This window comes from Alosa alosa, chromosome 16 (genome assembly GCF_017589495.1).
Source record: "Alosa alosa isolate M-15738 ecotype Scorff River chromosome 16, AALO_Geno_1.1, whole genome shotgun sequence".
Classification (NCBI taxonomy): domain Eukaryota; kingdom Metazoa; phylum Chordata; class Actinopteri; order Clupeiformes; family Clupeidae; genus Alosa; species Alosa alosa.
In genome coordinates, this window is record NC_063204.1 from 22,781,601 (window position 1) to 22,807,931 (window position 26,331).

General features: G+C 42.3%; 1 protein-coding gene across 14 annotated transcripts in view; it reads right to left on the reverse strand.

The window, feature by feature from the left end:
- myo3a (myosin IIIA) overlaps window positions 1–25,787 on the reverse strand; it is a 77,144-nt gene extending 51,357 nt beyond the window's left edge. For 6 of the 14 annotated variants that reach the window (XM_048265753.1, XM_048265755.1, XM_048265760.1 and 3 more), the window contains exons 1-4: window positions 13,868–14,219; window positions 11,267–11,401; window positions 1,962–2,066; window positions 814–913 (exon numbers count right to left, since the gene is read on the reverse strand). In XM_048265753.1, the coding sequence (XP_048121710.1) occupies window positions 814–913; window positions 1,962–2,066; window positions 11,267–11,401; window positions 13,868–14,095 (568 nt within the window). In that variant the 5' untranslated portion in view covers window positions 14,096–14,219. Of the gene's footprint in view, window positions 1–813; window positions 914–1,961; window positions 2,067–11,266; window positions 11,402–13,867; window positions 14,221–15,794; window positions 15,856–17,454; window positions 17,480–17,581; window positions 17,607–25,690 lie in introns of those variants that run through there. The other 8 variants (XM_048265761.1, XM_048265762.1, XM_048265763.1 and 5 more) reach the window with 6 other exon arrangements.
- Between the last annotated feature and the right edge of the window lie 544 nt (window positions 25,788–26,331).

Below are 26,331 nucleotides of genomic sequence, written 5' to 3' on the forward strand. Positions count from 1 at the left end.
CGGTTTTCGAGATATTCACAGAAAACTGTGTCTGCCCTACCCTCCTTTCGGGGGGTCCAGTCCAGCGGGGGGGCTACAGATCAAAACGAAAAACGATGGTTCCATGCTATCCATGTGGGGATTACATGCCCACCAAGTTTAGTGGTACCCGGTCTTTCAGTGTCCCGAAATCATTGACGGAAATTTGGGCATCGCGAAAAAATAAATAAATAAATAAATAAATAAAATCTGATTCTAAACCTATATGATCCGCTGCTTGGCTCTTGCTTGGTCATAATAATAATAGAAAAACTATTTCTTCTCAGCTCTGATGAAAAGAGGTTCTCGTCTCCTCAGCCCACTGAAGGAGAACTCAGTGAGTCATTGTGAGAGTGGAGGCTGCATCACTCCACTTAATAGGACTCGTGTTCTTACATTCGGGTACTTAGGGAGCTTCATTTGGTTAGGAAACAAGAGGGGGTGCTCTCGCCCCTCTCAGCAACAGCCACATACAGGGACAGAAGCGAGAGCTTTTAATGGAAATGTATTAAGGGCTGTCACATCTCAACACTTTGGTTAATGCATCCTAGCCTTGATAGAGTAAGTGGTGATTAGCATTGGCAACATTTGCTCAATAATGGCTTGGGCCGTGTTGGGAAATGCAGTTCTGCCCTCTTCGTTATGTGGCAGAAAAATCTGTGACTCTTCTTCTTTCAATTTGACTATTCATTTCTTGCTGTTGTGTGATGTCCACAAAGACATGCACACAGGCACAAACACACACACACACACACACAGGAAAGAAATAAACACAAAGTACTTAGCATAACTCACCGAAATCTACCAGCTTGACGCCTCCCTGTGTGGTCAGGAGGATGTTGTTGCCCTTGACGTCACGGTGGATGGTCTTATTGACGTGTAAGTGGTGCAGGCCCTGTAGAGGTGTGACAGTGCGCAAGCACGCACGCACACACACACACACACACACACACACACACAAACAAACACACTTTAGACAGTTCCTCAGAGGCCCAATGACTTGTTAATAGGGCTGGGATAAACGATTATTTTTTAAACGATTAATCTAGCGATTATTTTTTCGATGCATCGATTAATCTAACAATTCATTTTTTCAGTCCGATTCGATTTCGATTTGATTCGATTATCGATTATCTCCCCATTAATTGAATAATAGCAATTTATCCATGTTGATTTACATATCTGAATGAAAAAATAACTTAACTTAGTTTAGTCTCCTCAATGTACTATGTTGTGATAAGACCTTAGCAGAGTTAACTTTAATGCAGCAGTTTTGAACACATTTGCGCAGCATGGTCACGATGCTAAGCGGATTTAATAGCAATTTAGCCCACTGTGTTGTATGCAGTGCTTCTATGTGGCAACAACAATCCTTCAAACAATCGCGGAATATTTTGTTAAATGCACATGCAGAGGAGGGGCAGCGGGCTCGCTTACGAGAGAGCTGGCGGGCGAGGAAAAGGCTGCGTATGTAAAAGTGCAGCTCAATGAAATTATTTTATCATATCTTTAATTTAAATAGTACAACATAGAACATCAATGTGTGGTGGCCGGTTTTGATTTTGTTGCGCCCAGCCACAGATTAGTCAACGTATGGGAAACACTGAAGGTGTAAAAGTAAAAATATTTAGCGGCACACGTTATGCTTGACGAATCGACGCGGTGTGGAGAAGAAGACACTCCTTATAGTTGTCACCCATACCAATTACGCCCATACCACATACACCCAGTTTGTGTGTGTGTGTGTGTGTGTGTGTGTGTGTGTGTGTGCGACTGTGTGTGAGAGTGTGTGTGTGTGTGTGTGTGTGTGTGTGTGTGTGTGTGTGTGTGTGTGTGTGTGTAACAAGAGTGAAAAGAGTCTGTTTAAATGGGTCATTAAAAGCTTTGACTCGCTCAATAATACACCGGCTCTTTAGGAGGGAGGTAAACCCATAACAGCTTACCATTAGGGCCTCGTGTATGATGTAGGCAATTATGGGCTCCTCCATCCGGTCACCCCGCTTGAGCAGGCCCTTGGCCAAATCGGTCACGGAGCCGCCATTGCAGAGCTAGAGGGAGACAAAAGAGACAGGATGAATAGGAACAGGAGCGTGGGGGTGGGGGTGGGGGGTCCTCCTCTTGCCAAGCTACATCTGGCAAATTCACACAGACAATCTGAGACAAAAGGCACTGATAGTAGGCAGCCATTTTTTTCTCTCTGCAGATCTTGACTGAAGCTCCCCTATTGTTGAGGCTTTTGTTTCAAAATGATGACTCAAAGGGTTTCTTCAAAGCCGCGGAGATGCAGCGATGGATGTCCCCACATTTGATTCAATCCCTGGATGTGGAAAATCTTATCTTTTCACACAGTCATCCTCGGTGGGGTTAAAAAAAAAATCCCCCCGGGAAAAATTTAAAGACGGATTTGCTCAGCTTTGATGTGACTTAAACACTGACCCCAATAAAAAAAAATCTCCCTTGGTGCTATTTTTGTAAATCTCGGGATTAGCTGACAAGATGGATGGATATGTTCTTCTATCTACACTTAATTTCCTTATTTGTACTGTAGACCACCCTATTATAAGAAAAGAGTTCTGGTGTGTGTTTAAAATCCACCACCACCATCACAAACATCATCATCATCATCATCATCATCATCACCATCAACATCATCATCACCATCAACATCATCATCACCATCAACAACACACACACACACACACACACACACACACACACACAGATGGCGTAAGAAATGTATGATGAAGGCAATGTATGTCTGTGTATGTGGTGATTGGTGTGCTTCTTCTGCAGTGTTTTGTCCCTCTCATCATGGCTGCAGGGTGGAGAGCATTTTTCTGAGGTGAAGCGTGGCTCTTTTGTCCTCTGCAAAGCCCTCTCCAAATTACACTAAATTGTCTTGCTTGTTGCCTTGGAAACAACTACACCCCCCTATTTTGTGTCTGTCTGAATCTGACCCCACAAAGAAGATGAACTGAACTGCAGATGAAACTGGGGAATGAGCATCAGAAAGACCAAAGGTAAGATCTGACAGTTAAAAGAAAGTGGCACTTTTAGTGTAAACACATGTTTCCCTTCTCATTCCTTTCACTGGCAGAGAGCAATAAAATAGAAATTGTCTTTTTAAAAAACACATAGCTATGCGGAAAAGGAGCTTTTTTCTGCACTTGACACATGCCTACATATCTGCCTCATTTTTTTTTAATTTAGTATCAAAAGTGAAGGGGAAAATACAACTGAGTAATTGTGAACATTACTGACTCTTGCGTGCTTTAGGGGGAACCTTTCCATTTGCCTAGTTGTGCACAACCCTGGGGTGGAAAACTGTGGAGAAGATATCTGAGAGAGAAGACATATAATTGAGACTGGCAGATGTAGCACTTTGAGAATTCAATATGTCTCCTGTCGAGATCTTTCCAAACAATTTGCACAATGCATTTTGTCAAAGAACACAAAAAGTAAACCAAACACTAAACAAACACATACAAAAAAAATATCTCATCAGTCATCCGTCACAACAACCATGAGAGATGCTCATTAAGCCTAGCATGGTGTAGTACAAGGTGATTTGGGCAATTAAGGTAGCATGGCAGTTTCTCCCGAATTAGTGCTGAGCGCACAAACGTGTGTAGAGGGGTGATGGGTAGGGGTGGGCTTCCTTGTCAAGTATTCCCAAAGACGCAAGGCCTATGTCTGGGAGATGATTAGCATTCTGCCTAGAGGGTAGTGTGCCACTGTAAAAGTTGTTTCTGCCTCCCCTCACACTCCCCCTGTCTGGGCCGTTTAGAGACGTTAATTGAGCTAACCACGGGGAGCAGCAAATTGCCTGTTCCACTTACAGCTGACACGGCACCCTTTCAGAGAGCTAGCACATGACTGGGACATTTTCTCGACTCTCCTGAAGGGGAGTCTGAGTTTGCAAAGTGTTTGGGTAATTTGGTTTTCTAATTTCAGTGCTCTTTTCTCGGGATCTAGTATTAATAGGCCAATGAAAGATAGTTCGCCTCATCGTCATTTAATTATTCTTATATAACGACATGCACAAAGTGAGGAGTGAGCAAACCGGAGGTTGGTGAAGATTAGACGGAAAGCATAAGCACATCTGGGGGCAGAGGATCAAAGTGTGACAAGCTTCATCAGTGTGTAATACTAAATGTGTCAGTACTTGCTGCCAACTGAAGGGAAGCCTACTGCAGACAAACAAACTAAAACCGGAACAGAGAAACAAACAAACTCGTATGTACACACAGAGAGACAGAGAGACATAAACATACAAAACGCTCATGCAGAGAGCTGCAAATGTGCCCATCTAGTCCAGGCCCACAGCCCATGCATTCATTTGCCATCACTGCTCACATCACTCTCCAGATCACCTGTCATCATTAAGTTACCATGCTGACAGGAGGAGAAAACGAGTGAGGGAGAGAGAGAAGGAGACAGACAGAGAGCAATAGAGAGAGAGAGAAAGAAAGAAAGGGAAAGAGAGAGAGAGCTCAGTTTCAAAAAGAGAGTGACTCAGTGCCTCAGCATCAAAGTCAGACCCAAGACTAAACACATAGGAGGGAAAGCCTCAGACATCACCATTAATAAAAGCCAGGGGAGTTAGCAAAAGTGCTGCTGGACACGTGGGTCAAAGCCTGCAAATGTGATGCAGCCATGGCAAAGCACCCTCAACCATCTCCATAATCATCCCTGAACACTGACACTGCTGTATGAAAATAAAAAAATGTGAATTTAAATAGGAGTGTTGTATAACTCTCTCAGCTCTACAGAAGTGGCACTGTTACAGTAAGCTGAACTCACGCTGAACTTCTCTCACACTGATCTTTACTGTAGGGCAGCCTGCTAGTGGTCAGCAGGGGGAAGTGAGCCTGACCGGTGCACTGGTGTGGAGTGTATGTGTGTGTGTGTGTGTGTGTGTGGAGTGTGTGTGTGTGGAGTGTGTGTGTGTGAGTGTGCATGTGTGTGTGTGTGTGTGAGTGTGTGTGTGTGGGAGTGTGTGTGTGTGTGTGTGTTTGTGTGTGTGTGTGTCTGTTGCCCGTGAACCTTGGCAGCAGGTCCATCGCTGCAGCGTGCTCGTCACTGATGCGAGAGTGCCAGGCTTGAGTCCCAGCTGTCTCTGCTCACTCTCTCGATGCTTTGGCGCAGTGCTTCAGTCGGTGCCAGCAAGAGATTTGGTGGCAATTTCAGTGAGGCTTCTGACATCACTGGAGGCGGCCTGGTTTGTTTCTGCTTCTCTAGCTCAATTCCAGCTGAAGTATCATGAGGCAGGAAATAGGAGTTTGAGAGTGTGTGTATGTCTGTTTGTTTTGTGTGTGTGTGTGTGTGTGTGTGTGTGTGTGTGTGTGTGTGTGTACAGGGCCGAGACTGAGAAACAGCAGGAGAGCATGGGCATTATTATTTCGTCTACCACAGTGACTAACGGATTCAAATTTGTTCATTGGCCTTATGCTGTTCAAATCATGTGTATGTTCCTGTGCTTAGTAGCACGCAGGCCTGTGCGCACACAAAATGGTAGTCCTCTCGCTTTGCTGGACATGGGCTTATTTCCAGATATTCACGCTCATCAGCCCCGATTAGCTCCCGGAGACGTGGCATGCCGTTAATGTCAACCCACGACATGGCATCAACATAATTCCATCCATACAGTACAGTCAGAGGAGACTCAAGACTAATGGTGCTATTTTATCCCTCTCTTTCCTCCTCTCTCCTCCGTCATAATCTATCAGTCTATGTATGTTACTCTCTCTCTCTCAATTATCTTTTTCTTTTTCAGTCTCTCTCTCAATCTTCTTTTCCTTTATCTTAGTTTCTTTCTCTTCATCCCCCTCCCTCACTTTCTCCCTCTTTCACCCACTCACCCCCCCTCCTCAGCAGCTTTTGCCTCACGGGCTGTCAAAGCTGCATTTGCTAGCAGGAGAATCACTCAGTCGTCCGCAGTCACGACTCACAGGACTGCTGCTGGGATCCATCTGCGACGACAAGCCTTCAATAAGGCTTTTGTGAACCCCCTTTGTGAACCATTTTCAAAAGGAGGCAACCAAACGCCAATAAGATCGTTCATTGACACCGACATCAAGGTCAGCACCCAAATTACCTCTGAGAGGGTGTCCACTTCCGGACAAACTGAATGCTCTTTTCCACTGATGATTCTAATTGGCTGTGAACATGGTGTTCTGCCCAGAAGTCCTGAGTCCTGAAGATCAAAGAGCATCAGATCACAGAGCCTCAGAGATGAAGGGATCTTAGTCAAAGATGCTCTACTAACCTTCTCTGGCTTGGTCTCTGACACCTGTGGTCTTTTTTCGACACACATACATTTGCATAGTTTATTTGACAGATGCAGTACAGGTGTCACACCAAAAACAAAATGAATGCATTCTCCATCCGTCCAGTACCTTCTTTCGTTAAGTTAACATGGGGCGGTCTTTGGAGGAGAATGGATAGTTGGCTTTTGTAGTTGATACTGTGCTCTCTGCCCAAATCTTATTCATCCTATTCTGTGTTTGTGTGGCCTTTTGCAAGTTGTGTGTGTGTTGTGCTGCTGCTGATGCATCTGATGATGTTCATGTGTGTGTGTGTGTGTGTGTGTGTGTGTGTGTGTGTGTGAGAGAGAGAGAGTGTCTGCGCCTGTCTGGTTGTGTGTTACACAGGCTTCTTAGAGAGAGCAGCTCCCTTTGTCTGGATGACCTTATCATTTACACCCCTGTGGTGTGAGAGGTGTCTGATTTCTTAAGACATGAAAAGCCTTGACAAACAATGGCATTTTAGACCTCATTGTCAATTAATGATAGCACGACTGAGACGGCCCGGACTAAGAAGTGCACAAAAGACATGCGAGTGCAGGGAACACATGCCAACAAACATGAGCTACAAGAGACAAATCAGAAAATGCTGAAAGTCTAATAATAGCTGTATCTGTAATGTGATGTAGATCTAGATATCAGGCTTAATGAAACCCAAAATGAAGAATATTTTAGTCAGCTCGTTGCCTAGTACAACCTCTTATTACTTCATATACTGTACTTCTAGATAATTAACAAATGAGTTTAATTATTGACCCTGCGTTACTACTTAAGAATAGCTGAGCTCAACTATAGATTCAGATTATCATGTTCTGTGCCATCCAGAACATTATTCATACCCTCTTGTACTCTGTAATAAAACAAAATAGAATGTCAAAAGTTCCTCTGTGTGATGCTGTTTTCATCCCCTGTGGCGTGAGACACAGACCGGTCAGTTAACAGGGAATTGATTTCCACAAAGTGGCACGGAATCCCAATTAATCCATTGTTGGAGTCGACAAAGCAAAACTGTGACCGGATGGAATGGATTGAGGGGAGTGATTTCAGTGGTTCATTACTCAAACACTAAAAACAAAAGCAGCCTCCGCTGAATAAAGGTGTCAGGTCATACCACAATCAAGAGGTGATATTTAATACAACCAGCTCAATAATACATGGCCAGTGGCCACACAGTACTAGTGAGTGAATGAACTTAACCAAAGGGGACACGTGGTTTGAAAACAACACATCTTCAATATAATAAAGATCTCTGATCTGACTTTACACACACATAGAACATACAGAATATACCGGTACATTACATTCAGTCTCTCAGCACTTTTTAAGGCAATATTATGCTAACATTTAATGCATAATTAAGATTATAAAACTTGACCTAAACATTTAATCAGCATACAGCAAAAACTGTGTACTTTTGTCCCCATAGCCTACATATTCTCCTCTTAGTAGATGAAAAATTAGCAAAAGCTTGCTGTAACAAAACACACAACAATTTTCACCCATAAGAAGGCAAGAAAACATAGCCTTTAAAAACAGTATTTTTGATATGCAGCGAAATTAATGACCAAAACTAATGAGGCATGCATGCAGACAAAAAAGCCATTAGTTTTTATAATAGACCAATAGTTCAATAAAAAAGTTAGATAAATACACAGGCTTGAGTTGGAGCAAGACCAGCATTCTCATTAGTTACATGCACACAAATTAAACCGAAACCCACTTCCTGTGAGCCCACTTAAAGTGGGGAACCAAAGTGCAGTTGGCCCTTAAAGCTGAAACAGGAACTGTCGTTTCTGAACTGTAATTGGGCTCTTTCATGGGTTCTTGTTGAGGATGGGCGATATGGACGTGAAAACAAGAGAGCCACTAAAAGGACAGAGGGTGAGGAGGAGACAGATGAAAGCCTCTCTTCCCTGCCTCCCTCCCTCTTTTCAGACTGCTGATTATAAACAGCAGCACAAAAGGAGAGGATAGGGGACAGCCTGGACCTGGGCTGATGAGGTGTGTGTGTGTGTGTGTGTGTATGTGTGTGTGTGTGCGCGTGCGCGTTTGAGTGTGAGTGTGAGTGTGAGTGTGAGTGTGAGTGTGTGTGTGTTTGTGCGCATGTTTGAGTGTGAGTATGAGTGTGTGTGTGTGTGCTTGCGTGGGTGTGTGGGCACAATTTGCGCGAGTCCTCTTGGTAATCAGAGGTCGAGCGCCTCCGAGGAGGCCTTCCTCTGATCTTTTTTTTTTTTTGTTGAAAAATCAAATATATAAAACACAAAGAAGAAAAATAAGAAAGGAACTCCAAATTACAGTTCAGAGAATGATGAACAGTAACCATGGCAATCTTCCTTTCTCCCTCTGTCCCCACCCCCCACCCCCCCTTGAGCCCTTTGGCACTCTCCACGTACGTAAACTGTTCCCTGAAAAGCCCAGAGGTGGCAGTGGTGCTGGGGAGGTGGAGGTGGAGGTGGAGGGGTGGTGGTGGTGGTGGTGGTGGTATGTATGGCAGAGGCTGCTGCTCCTCCAGCTCAAGGATTAGCTCCGCATTTGGATTGCCGAGTGGGGATTTTTGCATGGGGAGCGGGGTGGATGTATAAGCGCGCGTGTGTGTGTGTGTGCGCGCGTGTGTGTGTGTGTGTAGGGGAGTTTTGCAAACACAAATAAGAAACAGTGAGGGGAGCGTGCCGCACTAAAAAAGACTCGGCTGGCAGAGCTCTCCCACGCTTGGGGAAAATCACTTAGAGAGAGTGCATTCACACAGGGGGTTAGTGTGGGCCCTGAGAGCACAGAGAGAGGATCCGGAAAATGTTCTGACTCATTTATGGCATATAAATGTATGTACCGGTATGAATAAAATATATGCTACATTGTGTGTGCATCCACTGTGCATCCAACAGTGAGAACAGTTCTCCCAAAACTGTGACCCAGGACCTCTTCCTGACCAAGAGACACCTGGACTGCTGCTGGACACCTGCTAATAATAGCATACTGAAGCTGACCAACAACCATGTGTGGAACAGACAGAACCTTTTCCTGGTCCCACAAAGTACCACAAAAAGAACTCTACTTCCCATAATCCTACTCACACATGCTAGTGTCAGCTCAGAGTTTGACTCAGAGTCAGAGGAGGAAGCCTTCTCAGTTATACACTCACACAGGTCAGTGTCACAAACTTTAGTGCCACTGACCACAAAGAAACGTAAGAACACCACCACCTGTGGTGCGATGACACTCTTAGGGCATGAATGTAGGCCTGTTATATAAAGACCTGACTTATGTCAATAGAGGATGATGTCACTGTACACACACTCTGACTTGCATGTGTTTAGAGACCTAAACACACACACACACACACACACAGATGCCAGATGCATGGAAAATAATCAACGAGTCCACAAGTGACACCTAACCCTCAGGCTTGTCCTCCATCTCCTCCTGACCGTACTGTGACAGTGACGGGCATTCTGTTTACACCTTAATCAGATCTTTCGCCCCGGCCTATTCCTCACTTATTTAAGAGGTCGCCGTTAAAGAACAAGCCAAGAAAACCTTTTTCCACCACTCTTCTCCACAACCCACACACAGATCTGACAGACTGACCTCCAGCATGCTGCTGTCGAGCACCTGACATTTCAGAGGTCTCGCCAGGGGAGAGTGAGGGAACGAGGCTGTGGTTCTGGGGCAATGCTACTGTCTAACCACGTGTGAAAGAAGACTGAGAGTGCTACCCTTGAACTTTACGGAAAAATACCACCGCTTTAAATGCAAAGTGTGTCCTATGCTTTTTGATTTTCGTTGATGGAAAAGAAATGTTGAGAGTGAGAAAGGATAACAAAAAAATAACAAGCTTTGCTTTTCGTTCTATTTGATGTGAGGAATAATGGTTGTTTGAGGAAATAGAATTTTCTCAACTGAACTGGATTGACTCAACTGAAGCAACTGGTGCTATCCATTTACTAACCTGGAACTAACCTGTATTAACTGTAGTGCAGACCAAGTGTTGATTACACATTAGTCATATCTCCATATCACAAGGCCAAACATATCTGAGGCTTATTCATTCTAATCAAGCTCATACAAAAGTTCATTCATATTTTTAAATAAAATTTAACAAACTAGGTCTGTTTGCTCTACAATGTTGACTTATACACTGTGTGCAGCCAACTGCCTACTGCACCATGAAAAGACTATCGAGGGATACTAATGTGAAAGCTTACAGCTTAGCCAAAGCCCTACTAAGCTAGAAGTTTTTAATGTCACACAACATTCATTATTCTATCCCTGCAAACACCAGCTAATCGACCCAAACCACTCAGACCCCATAGGGCAGGCAGGCCCTACTCTGACATCTGACCTAAGAGGTGGGTGTCTAAAAGGGGATATGGAGATAGACCGGACAAATAAATCCGCATTTTGCCTCACCCAGCAGACAGCGAGTTACTGAGTTCAATCCCCCTCCTGCTACCTCATCTTCAGCACAGGGGGTGTGGACCCACCGTGGTGGCTAAGACAGTTATGTAACACACACACACACACACACACACACACACACACACACACACACACACACACACACACACACACACACACACGCACGCACGCACAGGCTGGTCGAATAGACTAAAAGAGAGATTACTATAGGTGTGTGGAGTGAGTTAAAGGCTCAGTGTGTGTGCTACAGCAAAAAGACTGATACGGCCTTATTTCCTAGTCACACAGACTGATGCGTGGCCTCAATCCAATAGCCTCATTTCATTCTATCAGCATCAAAGCATCTGCAGCCTGCATCCTGGCTGCACGATTTGGGGAAAATATCTAATTGCGATTTTTCTGACAGATTTTGCAATTGCGATTGGCTTTGCGATATCACTAGACAGATGTGTTAAATTAACATTGTTACAGGTCAAAACCAGGAAACCAGCAAGATGGTTAAAGAATAAAAAAAAATGTTTGCTTACCTCCAGAGCAAGCCAGAGCTGGTCTCCGTTTTTGACATCCTTCTTGTAGAACATCCCAAAAAACTTGACAACGTTGGCATGATCAGAGAGAGCCTTGAGGATGTTGTACTCAGCTTCAATCTCTTCATCAATATCCTGCAAACAGCAAGCCAACAGGCAGAGGAAAGGGTTTCTCCTTAGTTGAGACAGACTCTATAGACATGTTGATGGCAGGCAAAGTTTATCCAGAGATAATAAGGAAATCAGAAAAGAGAGGGAAGATGACATAGATCCCAACTTAAAGCATAACTCTGAGTAAAAACATTTACGTTCAAACCTTTTGATTGAGAGCAAAATTATGTTATTGGTGGAGTTTTGAGTAAGACCGTTTTTTGCTTTAACACTGAATGGGCTTATAGTGAAAGCTAAGGGGGCACTGACTTATTTATACCACTGAAAATGCTCAAAATATAATTACACTTCTGTGGTAGTGTGGTGAAGGAGGTCCCAACAGACAAACCAAAGTATTGTAAACTCTGAAAGTGTACAGAGAGGTTATAACAAGACCTGTATCTGAAGGAAGCAAATTGCCTGGCTTTGTGTTTCAGTAGCGTCAAATCAGCGGGCGCGTTCCATCTTGCAGTGCTGCACAGATCTGGCTGAATCTTACAAGCCAGATCCACACAACGCTGGGAGAAGTCAAACGCACCCACTGATTTGACGCTACTGGAACACGAAGCCAGGCAATTTGCTTCCTTTAGATACAGGTGTTGTATCAGCTGGTGTCTGTGGGCAAAGGACATTAAGTGTCTGTGCACTTGTCGTTGGCTATGTGTGGAGGCCTTAAGACATACATACTGTATCCCTAATGAGAATCTGTAGGACATTTCATGTAAACACTAGACAATGAGTGTTCGTTTAGGCATCAACTTGAAACAGAAGAGAAACTTGGTACACATGTACAGTTTCTTATCACATAAACCGTGACATACACAAACAGAACATTGTTATCTTTTGTAACTGAGGCTTGCTGTTCAATGAGTGGGTCCATAACATTAGCATAATCAATGGAAAATGCTCCCCCTGCTTCCTATGTGTTGTGTTCTGAGATGATAAAACAAGCTACATGCTATCAGCTAGCACAAGCCCTAACTCTGAATCCATCCATTAACAACAAAGCTTTCCATATGCCCCGTAATAAAAAGACTGGGAACAGTCCTCTCCGGTCTGTTTGGTTATGGTTCTGTTTGTCATTTAAGTGTGTTTTGACCTTTAACAGACAATTTTCATTTAGAGCACTAGAAAATGTACCAGCTGAATATGGACTACAAAGTCAAGTGTGCTTCTCAATAGGTCTGCACATCTATTTTCAATGGCTTTGACAAACAGTATTTGTTTTTATTTCCACTTCTGGAATTAGGAGCAAATAAAAAAACACATCACATAAAATGCAATGCGCCATTTTTCTTGCTGCATATACAGCATTAGTATGCTTAATCTCAAAGGATAAGACAAAGTTTGATAACAGACATTAGATGTCCCCTATTTTTGGAGCAGATCGGAGCGCTTTGGTTGACTCCTCTGACAGAGACCCTAATGAATACAAATGGCAATACCTCCCCAGCGCTTCCCTGTCATGATTAAATAGTGCTGCAGTGTCTTATATGGATGGGACCCTATATTATCTCTTCTGTCCTCCAGAAAGAAAGACAGAAAGAAAAGCACCATGAGTTGACAGAGAGAGGGGATAGAGAGAGATACAGAACAAAAAGTAAGTACAAAGAAATAAGAGGGCAAGACACTGAGAGTGAAAGAAATCAGAACATTGGAACAAGTCAGCGAGACTGAACAAGACAGACGACACATGATTCAGACGCTGTCAGACATTTTCAGACCAAATAACAATTCATCAGGACTGATAAATCTTCATCACCAGTCTCCAACTAAACTTCTGAATTCAGATCTAACATAAGAACAACTTATTGTGTTGTACAACAATTTAACAATCTTCAGTCCAGTTTCACAGTCCAGTTTCACAGTCAAACTTTCAACCAGAATTAGGCATAAGTCATACTAGGCATAATACATTTGGAGGATTTTTTAGTTTAATAGATTCAAGAAATGCAAAGAAAATCTTTACACAGTCCAAGAATTCTCTGTGTCACCATCAGTGTCATGGAAGGAGGTGCAGGAGGTGTATTTTATTCTCATCCTATGGTTGCTGAGTGACATTCGAAGTTGACGGTCATATTGAAATTTGCAGTGGTCTCTTAATTTTAATTTTGTCAGTTAGGTGGAAAGTGAAAGTTGGCTACTTTGGACCATACCTCTTAACATCTCAGATCATCTTACATCTGATCCATTCAAAACAAGACACTGACTTGCTTTCTGGCTCTTTTTGAGTAACAACAATAAAAGACATGCTGTGACCCAGAGTTAAGTAAATGGCAAGTCACTCTTTCTAATCTCTTTTCTTGGAACAGACAACAAACACAAACACATAAACAAGGCCCCACACACACACACACACACACACACACACTACAGACAAGAGAAAGAGAGAGAGAGAGAGAGAGAGAGAGAAAGAGAAAGAGTAAGAGATAGAGCTAAACTATGTCTTACATGAATGGGATCCAGTATTTTGACAGCTGCCTTGCTTCCATTCTTCTTGTTGAGCACTTTATAAACTTTGCCATAGGTCCCTTTCCCGATGGTTTCAATAATCTCCCAGGTGTCTGAGGGATCGGGAAAGTTGTCAAAGACAATGGATTTCCCCGATTGTGGAAACATTTTATGGAGGGATCTCCTGGAAACAACAAACACACCATATTCAAAATCCCGACACACCATCAGCAAACATTACAGCTTGACACCTAAAAATTCATCCTGGCATCTACCTCCATATCACTCCTGAAGCACTTTCAAATCGGCTCGGGGTCACATGCATTCATTGTGTGACCTGCCAGGATTTTTTCTCACTTTTCTCACGACAGAGTATTTGTATATTCACATTGCTTAAGAGATATGTGGCATTCCCTCAAGGATTAGGGCTCACATAATCAACTCAGGCAGCTCACCAACCAGCAAATCACAGAGGCTTCAAAAGGTGCAATATATGACCCTACAGAAAGATCACAATAATGCTTGTGGTGGAAATGTATTAAAATATAAAGTGCAACTTTGTAGTAGTCAGTCCACAATTTATAACAAAGATATACAGGTATCGGTAGATGTAAGAATTCAGTTGTATTACTTATCGTAAAAGCATCAATTACCGGCCCTTTCGTTTGAAAATTCTAAAACAACGATGTTTTTTAATACTTCAAAATAACATTTGATAAATGAACCTTACATTTTTCAGTAGCCATAGGTGTGTAGATTTGAACAAAATCTAGTTTGGTTCTTACCAGGGCTTTTACTGCCTGAAATATCCGATTTTGTTTACCATGTTCGGAGGTTAGTGCTGGCCTGGTGGGTCGCCTATTTCCGACCTTTCTCATGGCACATCAACAGTTAGACCGAGAATTCTCGTCGCAAATCAAAATTCCACTGGAGCTCCAAGCGGATTTGTACACGCAGCCTTACAACACTGTTTACAGCTCTTTGAGTCACGGTAAAATGTAATTTTTGGTACATAGCTATGGTGTGGGTGTTTGCATTTCTTTAGGAATCTGCCGTCTTGGTTTGTACAGAAATGAATATTAAGTGACACATACACGTAAGAGGTCGGAAATATGGGACGGTCAGTAATAGGTGACGTTCCTATTAGGATATGAGTTTGGATTTTGGCTAATCCTGTACTCAGCCATTTGGTATTGGCTGGTAGTCATATAAATGTACAATATGTCCAAAAGAAGACTGGGAATACAATAGCTGAGTAGACAACTCATTTAGACAACGACGAATTTAGCAATTAGGTAGAAACGGGTTAAGTCAGTAAATGACTGAGTCAGTGAGGGAGGGAGGGATGAGGGAGTGAGGCCAAAGGGGCTTTGTGGAGGTCACATGGTGGTTTCCTTGGCTTGCATGGACATCAAAACAAAGTCCCACTTAGCTTAGAGAAAAGAGGTGGTGTAGTGCCAGGTTTAGGAAGGTAAATCCAGCCTAGAGATTCAGGCTCTGCCTCTGTGTGTGTGTGTGTGTGTGCCACCACACTCTTTAACTATTACACATTCATTGAAAATCACATGCTAGAGTGTTGTAATACATGAAATATTACACAAAGAATTTCATGAACCTACACCCCACAGTCAAATGTACTCTATTACGTAAATACACACACACACACACAAAACCAAATCACCAAACATCAAAGAATTGACAGAGAAGACTGGACCAATGTCAGTGGGATTACATTGCCTTTAGGCATGCATATTTGCCAATCACTAGACGACATCACCTATTTCTGCCACTTTTGGAATCTCACCGTTTAGTATTTAATTTCTAGATAATACTACACACTACTTCTATCCACGTGTGATATGCTGCATTTCTTCATCCTGGCTTCCCTCCTGCTGTCTAATCACCACGGCCAAGGTTGCCAAGTTACCTTGAATGAAAGGATCCGGAGCAAGCAGCATGGGGATCCTGTGAGGTGCCAAGGCCTTGGGACACAAATAATACCACTGACTGCTACATAAGAGCACTCTGGTGTAAACCCTTTAAACCAGTCACAGGACCATGCTGGGCCATGCTGGCCATTAGATAACGGTGAGGTTAAGGAGGGGTGCGCTCCAATTCAATGAGGTTTCCCCTGATAAAATCCTGGGGGCACATACTGCTTTATGTACCAAGACTAATACGTCTGATGTTGTTCTATGCATTCTCTGGTGTTTTCCAGATGGGTGGAGAGTAAACAGGCATGAGTGAGAGACAAAGGATGTGGGGAGGGAGAATGAGTTTGACAGGATAAGGAAAACAGATAAACAAGATAAACAGATAAACAAGCACCAAAAGTAGTGGAAAAGAGACATAGATGCAAGAGGGAGTAAGAAAGAAGAAAATAACAAAGGAAAAAAACAGCTAGTCACATTTATTACCTGGTCTGCAGACAACTATATAGTCTGAAAGGGTGGGGAATGCATACTCTCAGTACTTTCAGTAACTTCTTTAACAGAAATTAAGCTTTGGATAAATGAATGGGTCCTACACATGCACATTTGCACAGTGTGCCATAGACTTAAAGCTGCAGTTGGCAAGATTTTTGTGATCATATTCACTGAAACCGACACTATACTACGACAGAACAACATAAATCAGCCGGTTTTAGAAAAAAACCCCGCACTTCTACCTCCACCTAGAGCCTGTTATTTGTTTTGCAAAAATCTGCAGCTCCCGGTTCTTCTGGTTCAATCAGAGCAGGGCTGTGTGAGATCTGACTGTCAATTACAGTCTGGTGCAGTCTGGTGCGCACTGACCAAACTCGATGAGAGGGTGCTCGGTGGTAGTGGGGGATGGGGATGAGAGTTGTAAACATTCAAAATTTTGGCTAAGTCCCCTCAATCTGTCAGACTTGCCAACTGCAGCTTTAAGACTTCGAACCTAAACAATAACACCAAATTGTAAACATACAATTTCTGAATATTCCGAGAGGAGATTTCAATCAATCAATCAACACATGCTTGACAAATTTTGCTTACAGTAGACTCTCCTAAAATTAGCCATTAACCTGTGGTCTGCACTGCCTTTGTACTATAAATGTTTTGGGGGGGAAATCGAAAAAAAAAACAGTTCCATAGCAATGAAAATGACCCAAAACCCAAATATTCAATACTGTAAAAATGTTTAGTACCATATCCTCGAGTTGGTTGGACATTTACGCCCTATTTACAGAGCAGGTTGTTTAAGTCAGCTTTGGTATCTTTGTGTAGCAAGGTTAACTATTTGTAATATAGGCTACCCCATTCCCTTATTAACTTAATTCAGAATTAAAAAAACAATGTTTCAATGTTCTATGTATTAAAATAACCACAACTGCACCTAACTTATATAAATGTATGACAACCAAACGTAGACTACACAGGCTCTTCCATCTTGAGCACATAACTTTCTAATTGCATAGTAGCAGCCTACCAGAAGTAGAAATTGACAGTCTGTTGCCACAGGGTCTGTCTCAGTCAAGAATTAGATACAACATGTTTTTGTTAACACAGCAGCAATCAATCTGACATTCCATGAGGCTACACTTTTTACCGTAGACAGTAGCCTACCTTCTGGTGTTCATATCCATTTGGACTCTCAAAGGCCACATTATCTCACAGACTGGATTTTAGAAAGCTCATACAGAAATTATTTGGATTCTCCAGGGCAACCAACACAAACCGCGTGGACACTTACATCGTCTTCTAAGGTGGTTGTCAGACATTTTGGAGTTGGATTTAATCCATATGTCTAGCGTGCTGAATGTTGGTCGAGTTACTTCGACTGCACAAGGGAGTAGGCGCTATCGCTAACTGTCTGGCCTAATCTCTATGTTACCCGAAACGCTTCCCCTTTGGTTGGCATAGGAAACAATGCTAAGTACTAGCAGATATGTCGGGATTAAAGGGAATTAGCCAGGGTTGCGCCATGAGCCTTTCCCCTTTTAGATGCGCATTCATTCACAAACCAAAGCTGGTTAGCGCCACCGAAAATACTGAGTAACGTTAGAGAGAAAGAAGAGCACCTAGGTGATGCCTCTTAGGTTTGGAGGAGTGCAAGATCAGGCAAAGTAGGCTATTTTAATTTTCATGTCTGTGTGAGATGCGGTTCTCCTTGAACCTTGGGCCTTGGGGGACTAATGTTGCACAAGCACCCTATCTTGCAAGTAGCCAAACGTGCAGTACTCTATTATACACAAAAAATATTTTAAACTAGATTTGATTTTTGTTTAAATCGTTTCAAGTAGGCTGCTATGTTAAACATTCACTGTAATTATATAACATCTTACAGTTTCATTATTGAGTAGAATGCATCATAAATAAATTAGTGTAAAAAGATAAGGTGTTCAGAGCTCAGATTTGACAAATTATGATGCCATTTTTATCTACTGAGTAATTAGGCCTAGTTGTCCATACAGGCACACAAAACAGTCTGTAATTGAGCCTGTGAGGGATAATGCACAGGACCAAAAAAAACCCCAGATATTTTTAATAATGGATAACTTCCCTGTTGGTAACAACAGAGCATAACACGAGACAGAGAGACATGCTTTGACCCATTCTGCCGTTGATTTACAGTGCAGTGAGATGATGACCTTAGTGAACCTGTGTGTGTGTGTGTTATGACAAGTTGTTATTTTTCATAGTATTTTAAGATGCATTTATGGAGAGCATTAATTAATTATTACACATAGGTTATAGTATATTGTGCAAAAATATAAAACATTGCCTTTTACCTTTAGAATAATGAGAATGATTATCAGTTCTCACACATCTATTACAGCTATGCACGTGATATTCCTGACACAAGTGCAAGTGATATTCCTTAAATACACACAATCGTGTATTGGGAGTCCAGTAGTGGAGTGATGCAGGTCTATAAAGCATCATTATATTGACATCTGAATATGCTGAAACAACTATTTAAAAGTTGTAGTTTGTCTATAGGTTGCACCAGCTATAACTATAGCAAAGGAGACAGCAGCAGAACAGAGATTTTGTCATTTTTTTCTATTGCTTAACTGTTACCATATAAGATTTCCAAAGCAATCCCCATATACCTTCTCCTAGTATTCCATATGCTTACATTATACATTTAAATGGCAACATCTTGAAATATTATCATGGTAGTCCACCTTAGAATATATCCCTTCTGTTAGTTTCTGAAATGCTCAAAGCCTTATGTCAGCCAGTGCCATTAGAGAGGCATTACTGCCTAGTGTCTCCAGTGCTAAAACACTCTGTTCTACTCTGCTCTGCCGTAGCAACTCGAGGCCATTGGGGAAACCAGAGAACCGGCAGGCAAGGAGGTAGAAACGGGAGCTGGGATGAACTTGTGGTGTCGGTAAGTGGGTTAAAGTTTCAATTTAACCTTTGTGCGGTGGGACTGCCACTGCCCCCCCCCCCCCCCCCAGGTATTGCCAGAGAGAGAGAGAAAATTACTCCCTTCAAGTGTGATAGATTTGTTGCCATGTATTATGGATTGTGAATGCGCGTTTCATTTTGACAACTACAGTCTCTTCATGTCACAACATCAGAGCAAAAAGCTGTGCCGGTTATTAATTAGCTTTGTGGTATTAGGCTACTATAAAAAAAACAAGGCATGCTTTCACATCAGTGTTCTAAATGTACAAAAATATAATGCAAGATAAACAGCTTTTCCATTCCAGTTGCTATCTTTTGTACACCTCTGTAGCCCACTATTACTCTTAGGAATACATTTATAAATCTGCTACATCACACGTTATGGCTTAAGAAGAGATTTCACTGACCTTTACACAGACTATATGTCTGATGATCGGAGACTTACAACTCAGATGAGATTCGGTGTCAAACGTACAAGTATGCATACGTGTGAAGCCATACACATTATGTTGCAATCACTTACAGTATGTGCACATAGATACACACACTCACATATGCACAGACACACATTTATTCAAATTACCTGTCCTTTGGTTATAACCACACCCCTTGTAAAACCAAACAAACAAAGTTTCTCTGTCTCTCTCTCTCTCACACACACACACACACACACACACACACACACACACACACACACACACACACACACAGATGAATGTGTGTGCGAGATGTGCTTGGGTGAGAATGTGCTGTTGTATGTGTGTATATCTATCTATCTATCTATCTATCTATCTATCTATCTATCTATCTATCTATCTCTATCTATCTAACAGAGACACACACAAACACACACACACACGTGCACGTAAGCATACAGTATATCCACACAGAGAAACATGTTTGCCTAAGTGTATGTCCACATAACCCCTGTCACATTGAAAGGAATTGTCTGCTGTACTCATCCTCTCTCTACACTCCATTCAAATCTTTCTCGTGCTAGTACTAAACACTTTTACACTGGCCAGTCTGTCTGTTGGCAGAGCATGCAGGAAACACTTACAGCACAGTAAGGTAGTTCAGAAAGCACTTTGAAAAAGAACTTGACAGCAAATTATCTAACACTGTGAAAGAAGGAGAGGAACAAAATCTGACATCTTACATCTGTACTTACTGTCTTTGCTTGGATAAGATCTACATGGTCAAGTATCAATCAGTCATATCCTTAAGAGACGGGCACAGCCGACTGAGCAGTCCACCTCTGTGAGTCGGATGAACTCCTTCACCGATGTATTATTAATTACCAAAAAGTAACACAATATTGCATAAGCTGCCGTGACAGGGCCCTGATCATTAGTTTAATTATCATAGCTGTAACAATAGCTGGATGTGACTGACAGCAAACACTAAACAAGACAACAAACAGAAATAAGACAGAAAGGATTACATCCTACTAATATAAAGGAGACTTGAAACATGTCAACACATATGCTCTCCATTTTTGTTGTGTTGAGGTTATGACAGAGAATCTTGAGGGGGAAGAGAAGAAGAAGAAGAAGATGATGATGATGATAGTGGTGATGAAGACGACTATGAAGAAGAAGAAATATCTTTCCATTTTGACTGATGTGCTGTTATTTCCTTTCCTTGCCTATGGGACAGAAGCAGCATGGAGTTCAGGCTGCCCTCCACATAGCTGCACTCAGATGGCCGTGAGTTTGCTGCTTGCTCTCCGCTGTGTTTAGAGTGAAGATCACAAGCATGGGTCAATCTTTGGGGGACATCTAGTGTTCCCATCACTTGACTCTGTAGTCTACATCATCATTGCCTTTGAGGCCAGGTCTTTATTACTGTGCCTTTGAAGAAGACTGCCTTTTCCTCCCCAATGATTTGGCTTGTTACATCTTGAAAGTGATGGATCAAGCCACACAATAACAAAGCATGATATCTCTCACAGCGCAACAAAGGGAATTTCAGTTGCTGAGGTCTTTTAGCCCATGGTATGTCAGACCAAAGATGCATAGATGAAATAGCCTGTGAGGTCTAGATTCTCAGCCAGATATTTCTATTATCATCAACTAATGTGAAAGACTGCTGAACTCTCTCTCTCTCTCTCTCTCTCTCTCTGCCTCATTCCTTCTCACTCTCCATTCATTCCACCTGCAGAAATAATGGTCTTGGTAATTAGCTAAAACACTATCCTCTGTATTCTATTCTGCCTGGATATGCAGAATGGCGCATCAAGTCCATCTCCATATCATCAGATTACTGGCGATATGTTTTAGAGAGGTGTCCAGTTGCTGTGATTGGAGCCACGTGGGTTCAGTCAGTGTGACAGGAGTTTCACAGCTAGCAGTTTTCAAGAGGTAAACAACACAGCCCAGTGCCTTTCTCTATCTATCTCCCTCCCTCCATCTTCTCTCTCTCTCTCTCTCTCTCTCTCTCTCTCTCTCTCTCTCTCTCCATCTTTCTCTGTCTGTCAGTTAGCCCCGGCCCGACAGCATTGTGTCTGTGTCCGTCTTCGGTGAGATGAAATATTCATGGCTCCTTCTCTGTTTCACCTGAGCCATAATGAAGATCCTGTGTTGCTCATTAGTGTCCTCAACCCCTCAACCTCCTCGTCCATCACCGCACTGACACACTCACTTATTCACACACACCCCTGCATCCCCCCCCCACACACACACACTTGCACCCCCTCTTCCTTTCCTCTCTCTTTCCACAGTCTTCAGTTTCCTCAACACTCACACAATTTTTCTTCGGTTGAAGAACCAACGAGGGCAGCGCTTCCCCATCTCTCATTTCACTCTTATTCGCCCACTTAGCGAGTCGAGAAAGCCTGCCCGCACCAGCCTAATGTTACAGCGCCACTTAGAGACGTGGGTGGAACAGATATCTCAACCCCTGCAACTCTAGGGCATCAATCACTGCACTGTGGTTTGGTGTATGGCAGCCGATCAATAACTCCCTGTATGAAGCCGTCGGTGTGTTTTTTCTTATAATGTCAACGCGCATCATGTGTCATCTGTGACACTTCCACCTCACACACTGGGCCTACTGTTTGACTGCTAGAATACTCTCCCATTCATGTTGTTGTCTCCCTAGGTATGCCGTAAGTGGTGGCTCCTTGGCTGAACGTTGCCAGATTGGGTTACCCGTGGTTACGGCCGGCAAAGAAACTCATTTCCTGCTTCAGTGCATTGCAAATGGCACGTGGGTGTGGTCTGGCACCACTGACTGTGGCTCTCACAGATTAGTGCAGTTCACACACACACACACACACACACACACACACACACACAAACACGCACACCGATCTTTGATCATAACATTACAAACAGTACCACTGAAATATCCTGCACTCTCAAGCCAGACTAACAACAACAAAACAAATGATAACTTGAGTTATATAGAACCTTTTCTTACTCGAAGTTAACACCAGACCCTGGTAACAAATTTATCAACAGAGGCCATACAGCCTAACACGCTTCTGTATTAACACACTTTGAACTCAATACTTTACATCCACACTAGTATTCACTTACTTTTTTAATTCTATTGTCAGGCACTTTAAGGGAGCAGTAAATAAGCTTAATTCTCTGACAGGTAACCCAGATCCTGTTCCAGGTAATTAAACAGATTCGGCCTTCCAATCCGGCCATTAGAAGCTATAGACTGCAAAGCATTGCCTTAGCAGAGCCTTTGGCAGGGCGACTATGTATAGTATATTGTCTGAAACATGATTGATGCACTGTAATTAAAGCAACACATGCCTGCATAGGCCAAGGGAACACAGAGCATATTTTAGCTCTGACCTTTAATCAAGTGCTAGTTGCCTGATTTCAATTAGTCCCCCCGGCATTCCTTATGCTCTGTTTCCTTATGCGGTCCCCTGAAGTAAACGATTTAGTTGTATTTGCAACTGCTACATTGTGGATTTTTCACATGTCCATATGGACTTTGTCATAAACCCATAACTATTGAACTTGAGAGAGACAGTGTGTGTGTGTGTGTGTGTGTGTGTGTGTGTGTGTACATGCTGAATATTTCTGCATATGCCAGTCATAATAGACAATAGTAGCTTGTGTAGGCTACATTGAGATAATAACATTACATTGCCTTTTACCCTTCTAACACCCAGTGGTGGAGGAAGTACTGAAACCCAGTACTTAAGTAAAAGTACAAATACACAGAGAAATATTTACTTTAGTAAAAGTAAAAGTACCACAATGACAACCCTACTTAAGTAAAGGTAAAAAGTACCTGCTTTTAAATGTACTTTAAGTATTAAAAGTAAAAGTATTTGCATAATGATTTATTCTCTTAATATCTATATTCTAAAACGAAAAATCAGTATGGGCTGTGGCATTTTAATTAAGCTAGTTTTAGGTTATACTCGACTAGATAGTTTTAAGCTAATCCAATTGTGATTACCATCTGTGGCCCAGTTTACATTCTGACCTACAATTCTAGAGACTGTAATTCTGGTTGATCTGCTGAGTAATATCATTCAGCAAAACACGAGAGCCTGAAGTTTAACGGGGTAGACAAGGGAAACGTCGGGTGGATCGTAATGCCAATTATGCTGATTGAACAGAAAAGTTGCTGAGAAAGGTATCTTTATGATTAGGTTCAGTTTCACTTGCGCAGACGCATAGACATTGAATGAGCGCTCACATTACTACCCCCCAGTTGTAGGCTATGCATCTTTATTTGATCACACACAATTAAGGAATATTTCCTAATCTGGAAAATGAAACCACCGGTTCATTAATAGTCTACCATTCATTTGTGCCGCAAATGATCAGACGTGTGACAGAAGCATGGGCATAGCCTGTAACTTCGCTGATCCGCGGATAGCAATATCATCGGAGAGGAGGCCCTAACGCTGCAGATAACAGACAGAGAAAGGCACAGAACACAGTTGCATGTACAGTGTAGCCATGGGTCTGGTGAATATAGCCTACCGAATGCAGATGGCTACAAGCTCACACTTTGCCTGGTCTAGAAGCTTATGTTTCTAATGTTTTCTGCAACCCCGCCCCCTGGTAAAACAAACGTGTTTGTCAGAGAGAAAAAAAACTGATCATAAAATGTAGGCTATCGTAAAAAGGAACGATGGTGTTGTAGAAATGTAGCTGAGTAAAAGTACAGATAATTGCTGTAAAATGTAACGAAGTAAAAGTCAAAAGTATGCACTATAAATTTTACTTAAGTAAAGTACAAATACGTGGAAAATTTACTTAAGTACAGTAACGAAGTATTTGTACTTCGTTACATTCCACCACTGCTAACACCCCACTGTCTCCCCATATATGTGCACTAACACACACACACACACACACACACACACACACACACACACACATATGTGTATTTAAACACACTCCATCCATTATTACACACATCCCTCTTGGGTCCCCTTGCAAGAGGAGCTGGTTCAATAGGTTAAATGGCTCTCAGCAGCGCTCCTCACACTATTTGATGCTCTTGTGCCCGCCATTGAAATGACAAGGGAGCATGAAGCCTCATGTACTGGAACAACACAGAGCTTCTCTTGTATTCTACATTCCAATTTTACATATAATCAGACAGATAGCATAAGAACATCAACATCTCACTAATGACCACCTAATTCTACATATAATCAAAATGTTGGCTGGTATTTAGCAGACGCTTTTATTTTATTTAGACACGTAACGGCAGGTTTTGGGAATCAAACACACGCCAACCAATTGGCAGGCAGTGATGTTACTGCTGCCCCACCGCACCAGATCTGTCGTTCTAGTCAGATAGCAGAAGAACATTAAACTCCCACTGCAGACAATGACCACCCAAAACTTTTTCCTGGCTCAACATCATGACTGAGGTGGTGACAAAAAGCCAATATTGATTTGGTGTTTACCGTTTCACAAGATAACCCTAAGCACAGGAAAAAACAAACAAAGAGAGGGAAAGAGAGAGAGAGACATCCTCTCCTTTTAGTATGTATGTCTTTGCTGAAGAACCACATTTATGATGATAAATTGCCTTAATCCCACTCACAATGAGCAGAACTAAGAAAACACCGCCTCGGAATCCGTCTCAATTATTTATAGGTAATTTGCTTGTTTACAGTGTACTGAAACTGTAACTACTGAATTATTGACTATTGAATTTCTATGGACCCATTCAGAACTACACTGCAGTGTGTATCACAGACTGAAGTAACCACAAGGCATGCATTTCAGACAGCATCTAACAGAAATACTAACAACCATGATGATGTTGATGATGTTGTAGTGGCGATGATGATGTTGTAGTGGCGATGATGATGATGATGGTGATGATGAAGATGATGATGATGTTCAACACACACAGTAAGGAGGGGTGAGTGAAGATTGTAATGATGACTGATGAAGAGCAGCTAATTGCGTTTGATTAGCGAAGCGAGACCCTTACTTACCAGCAGTCGCTGCCGCTGTCTCCAGACATGTTGCCAGGAAAGTTGAGAGGAAAGAGAGCAACAGCTCTCTGCGGTGTAATATGCTGTGGTTCTGAGTGGCGTGGGGATGGCTTTTAACACAATTATGCTGTTGAGTGTGGAGTGGCTCTGATGTGAGGGGACCGTTGCCCACACAGGAGCCGTTGGATCACAATAACATGCATATCCTTACAGGTGTTTGCTGGACCTCATGGTAGAAATGTAAAGCTAAAACCACCTCATCTTGTGTACTTAAGATCCTGTATTTTGTTTAACTGGTGGAGATTAATTTGTGCTGTCATTTTTTTCTGATGTTAAGTTACCGTATTTCCAACTATTAGCTGCGGCTTATACATTGATTTTGCAAATTTCTTCAGCTTTGAGGTTAATACATAGGGGCAGGTAATATGGTATGAATATGGTTTTGTTTCTTTTAACTTGCATAAAACACTGTCCTGTGACTTATACACAATGCGGCTAATACCGGGAAATTGCTGTAGTTTTAAAATCATTGTTTATCATATTTTCAGAAAGTACTGTACATGGATCTGAACAAAGCTCTAGGACCTCTGGTTTTGTTGTTAATGACCTTTCCATGTGCTAGATTTTCAAACCAACTAGTA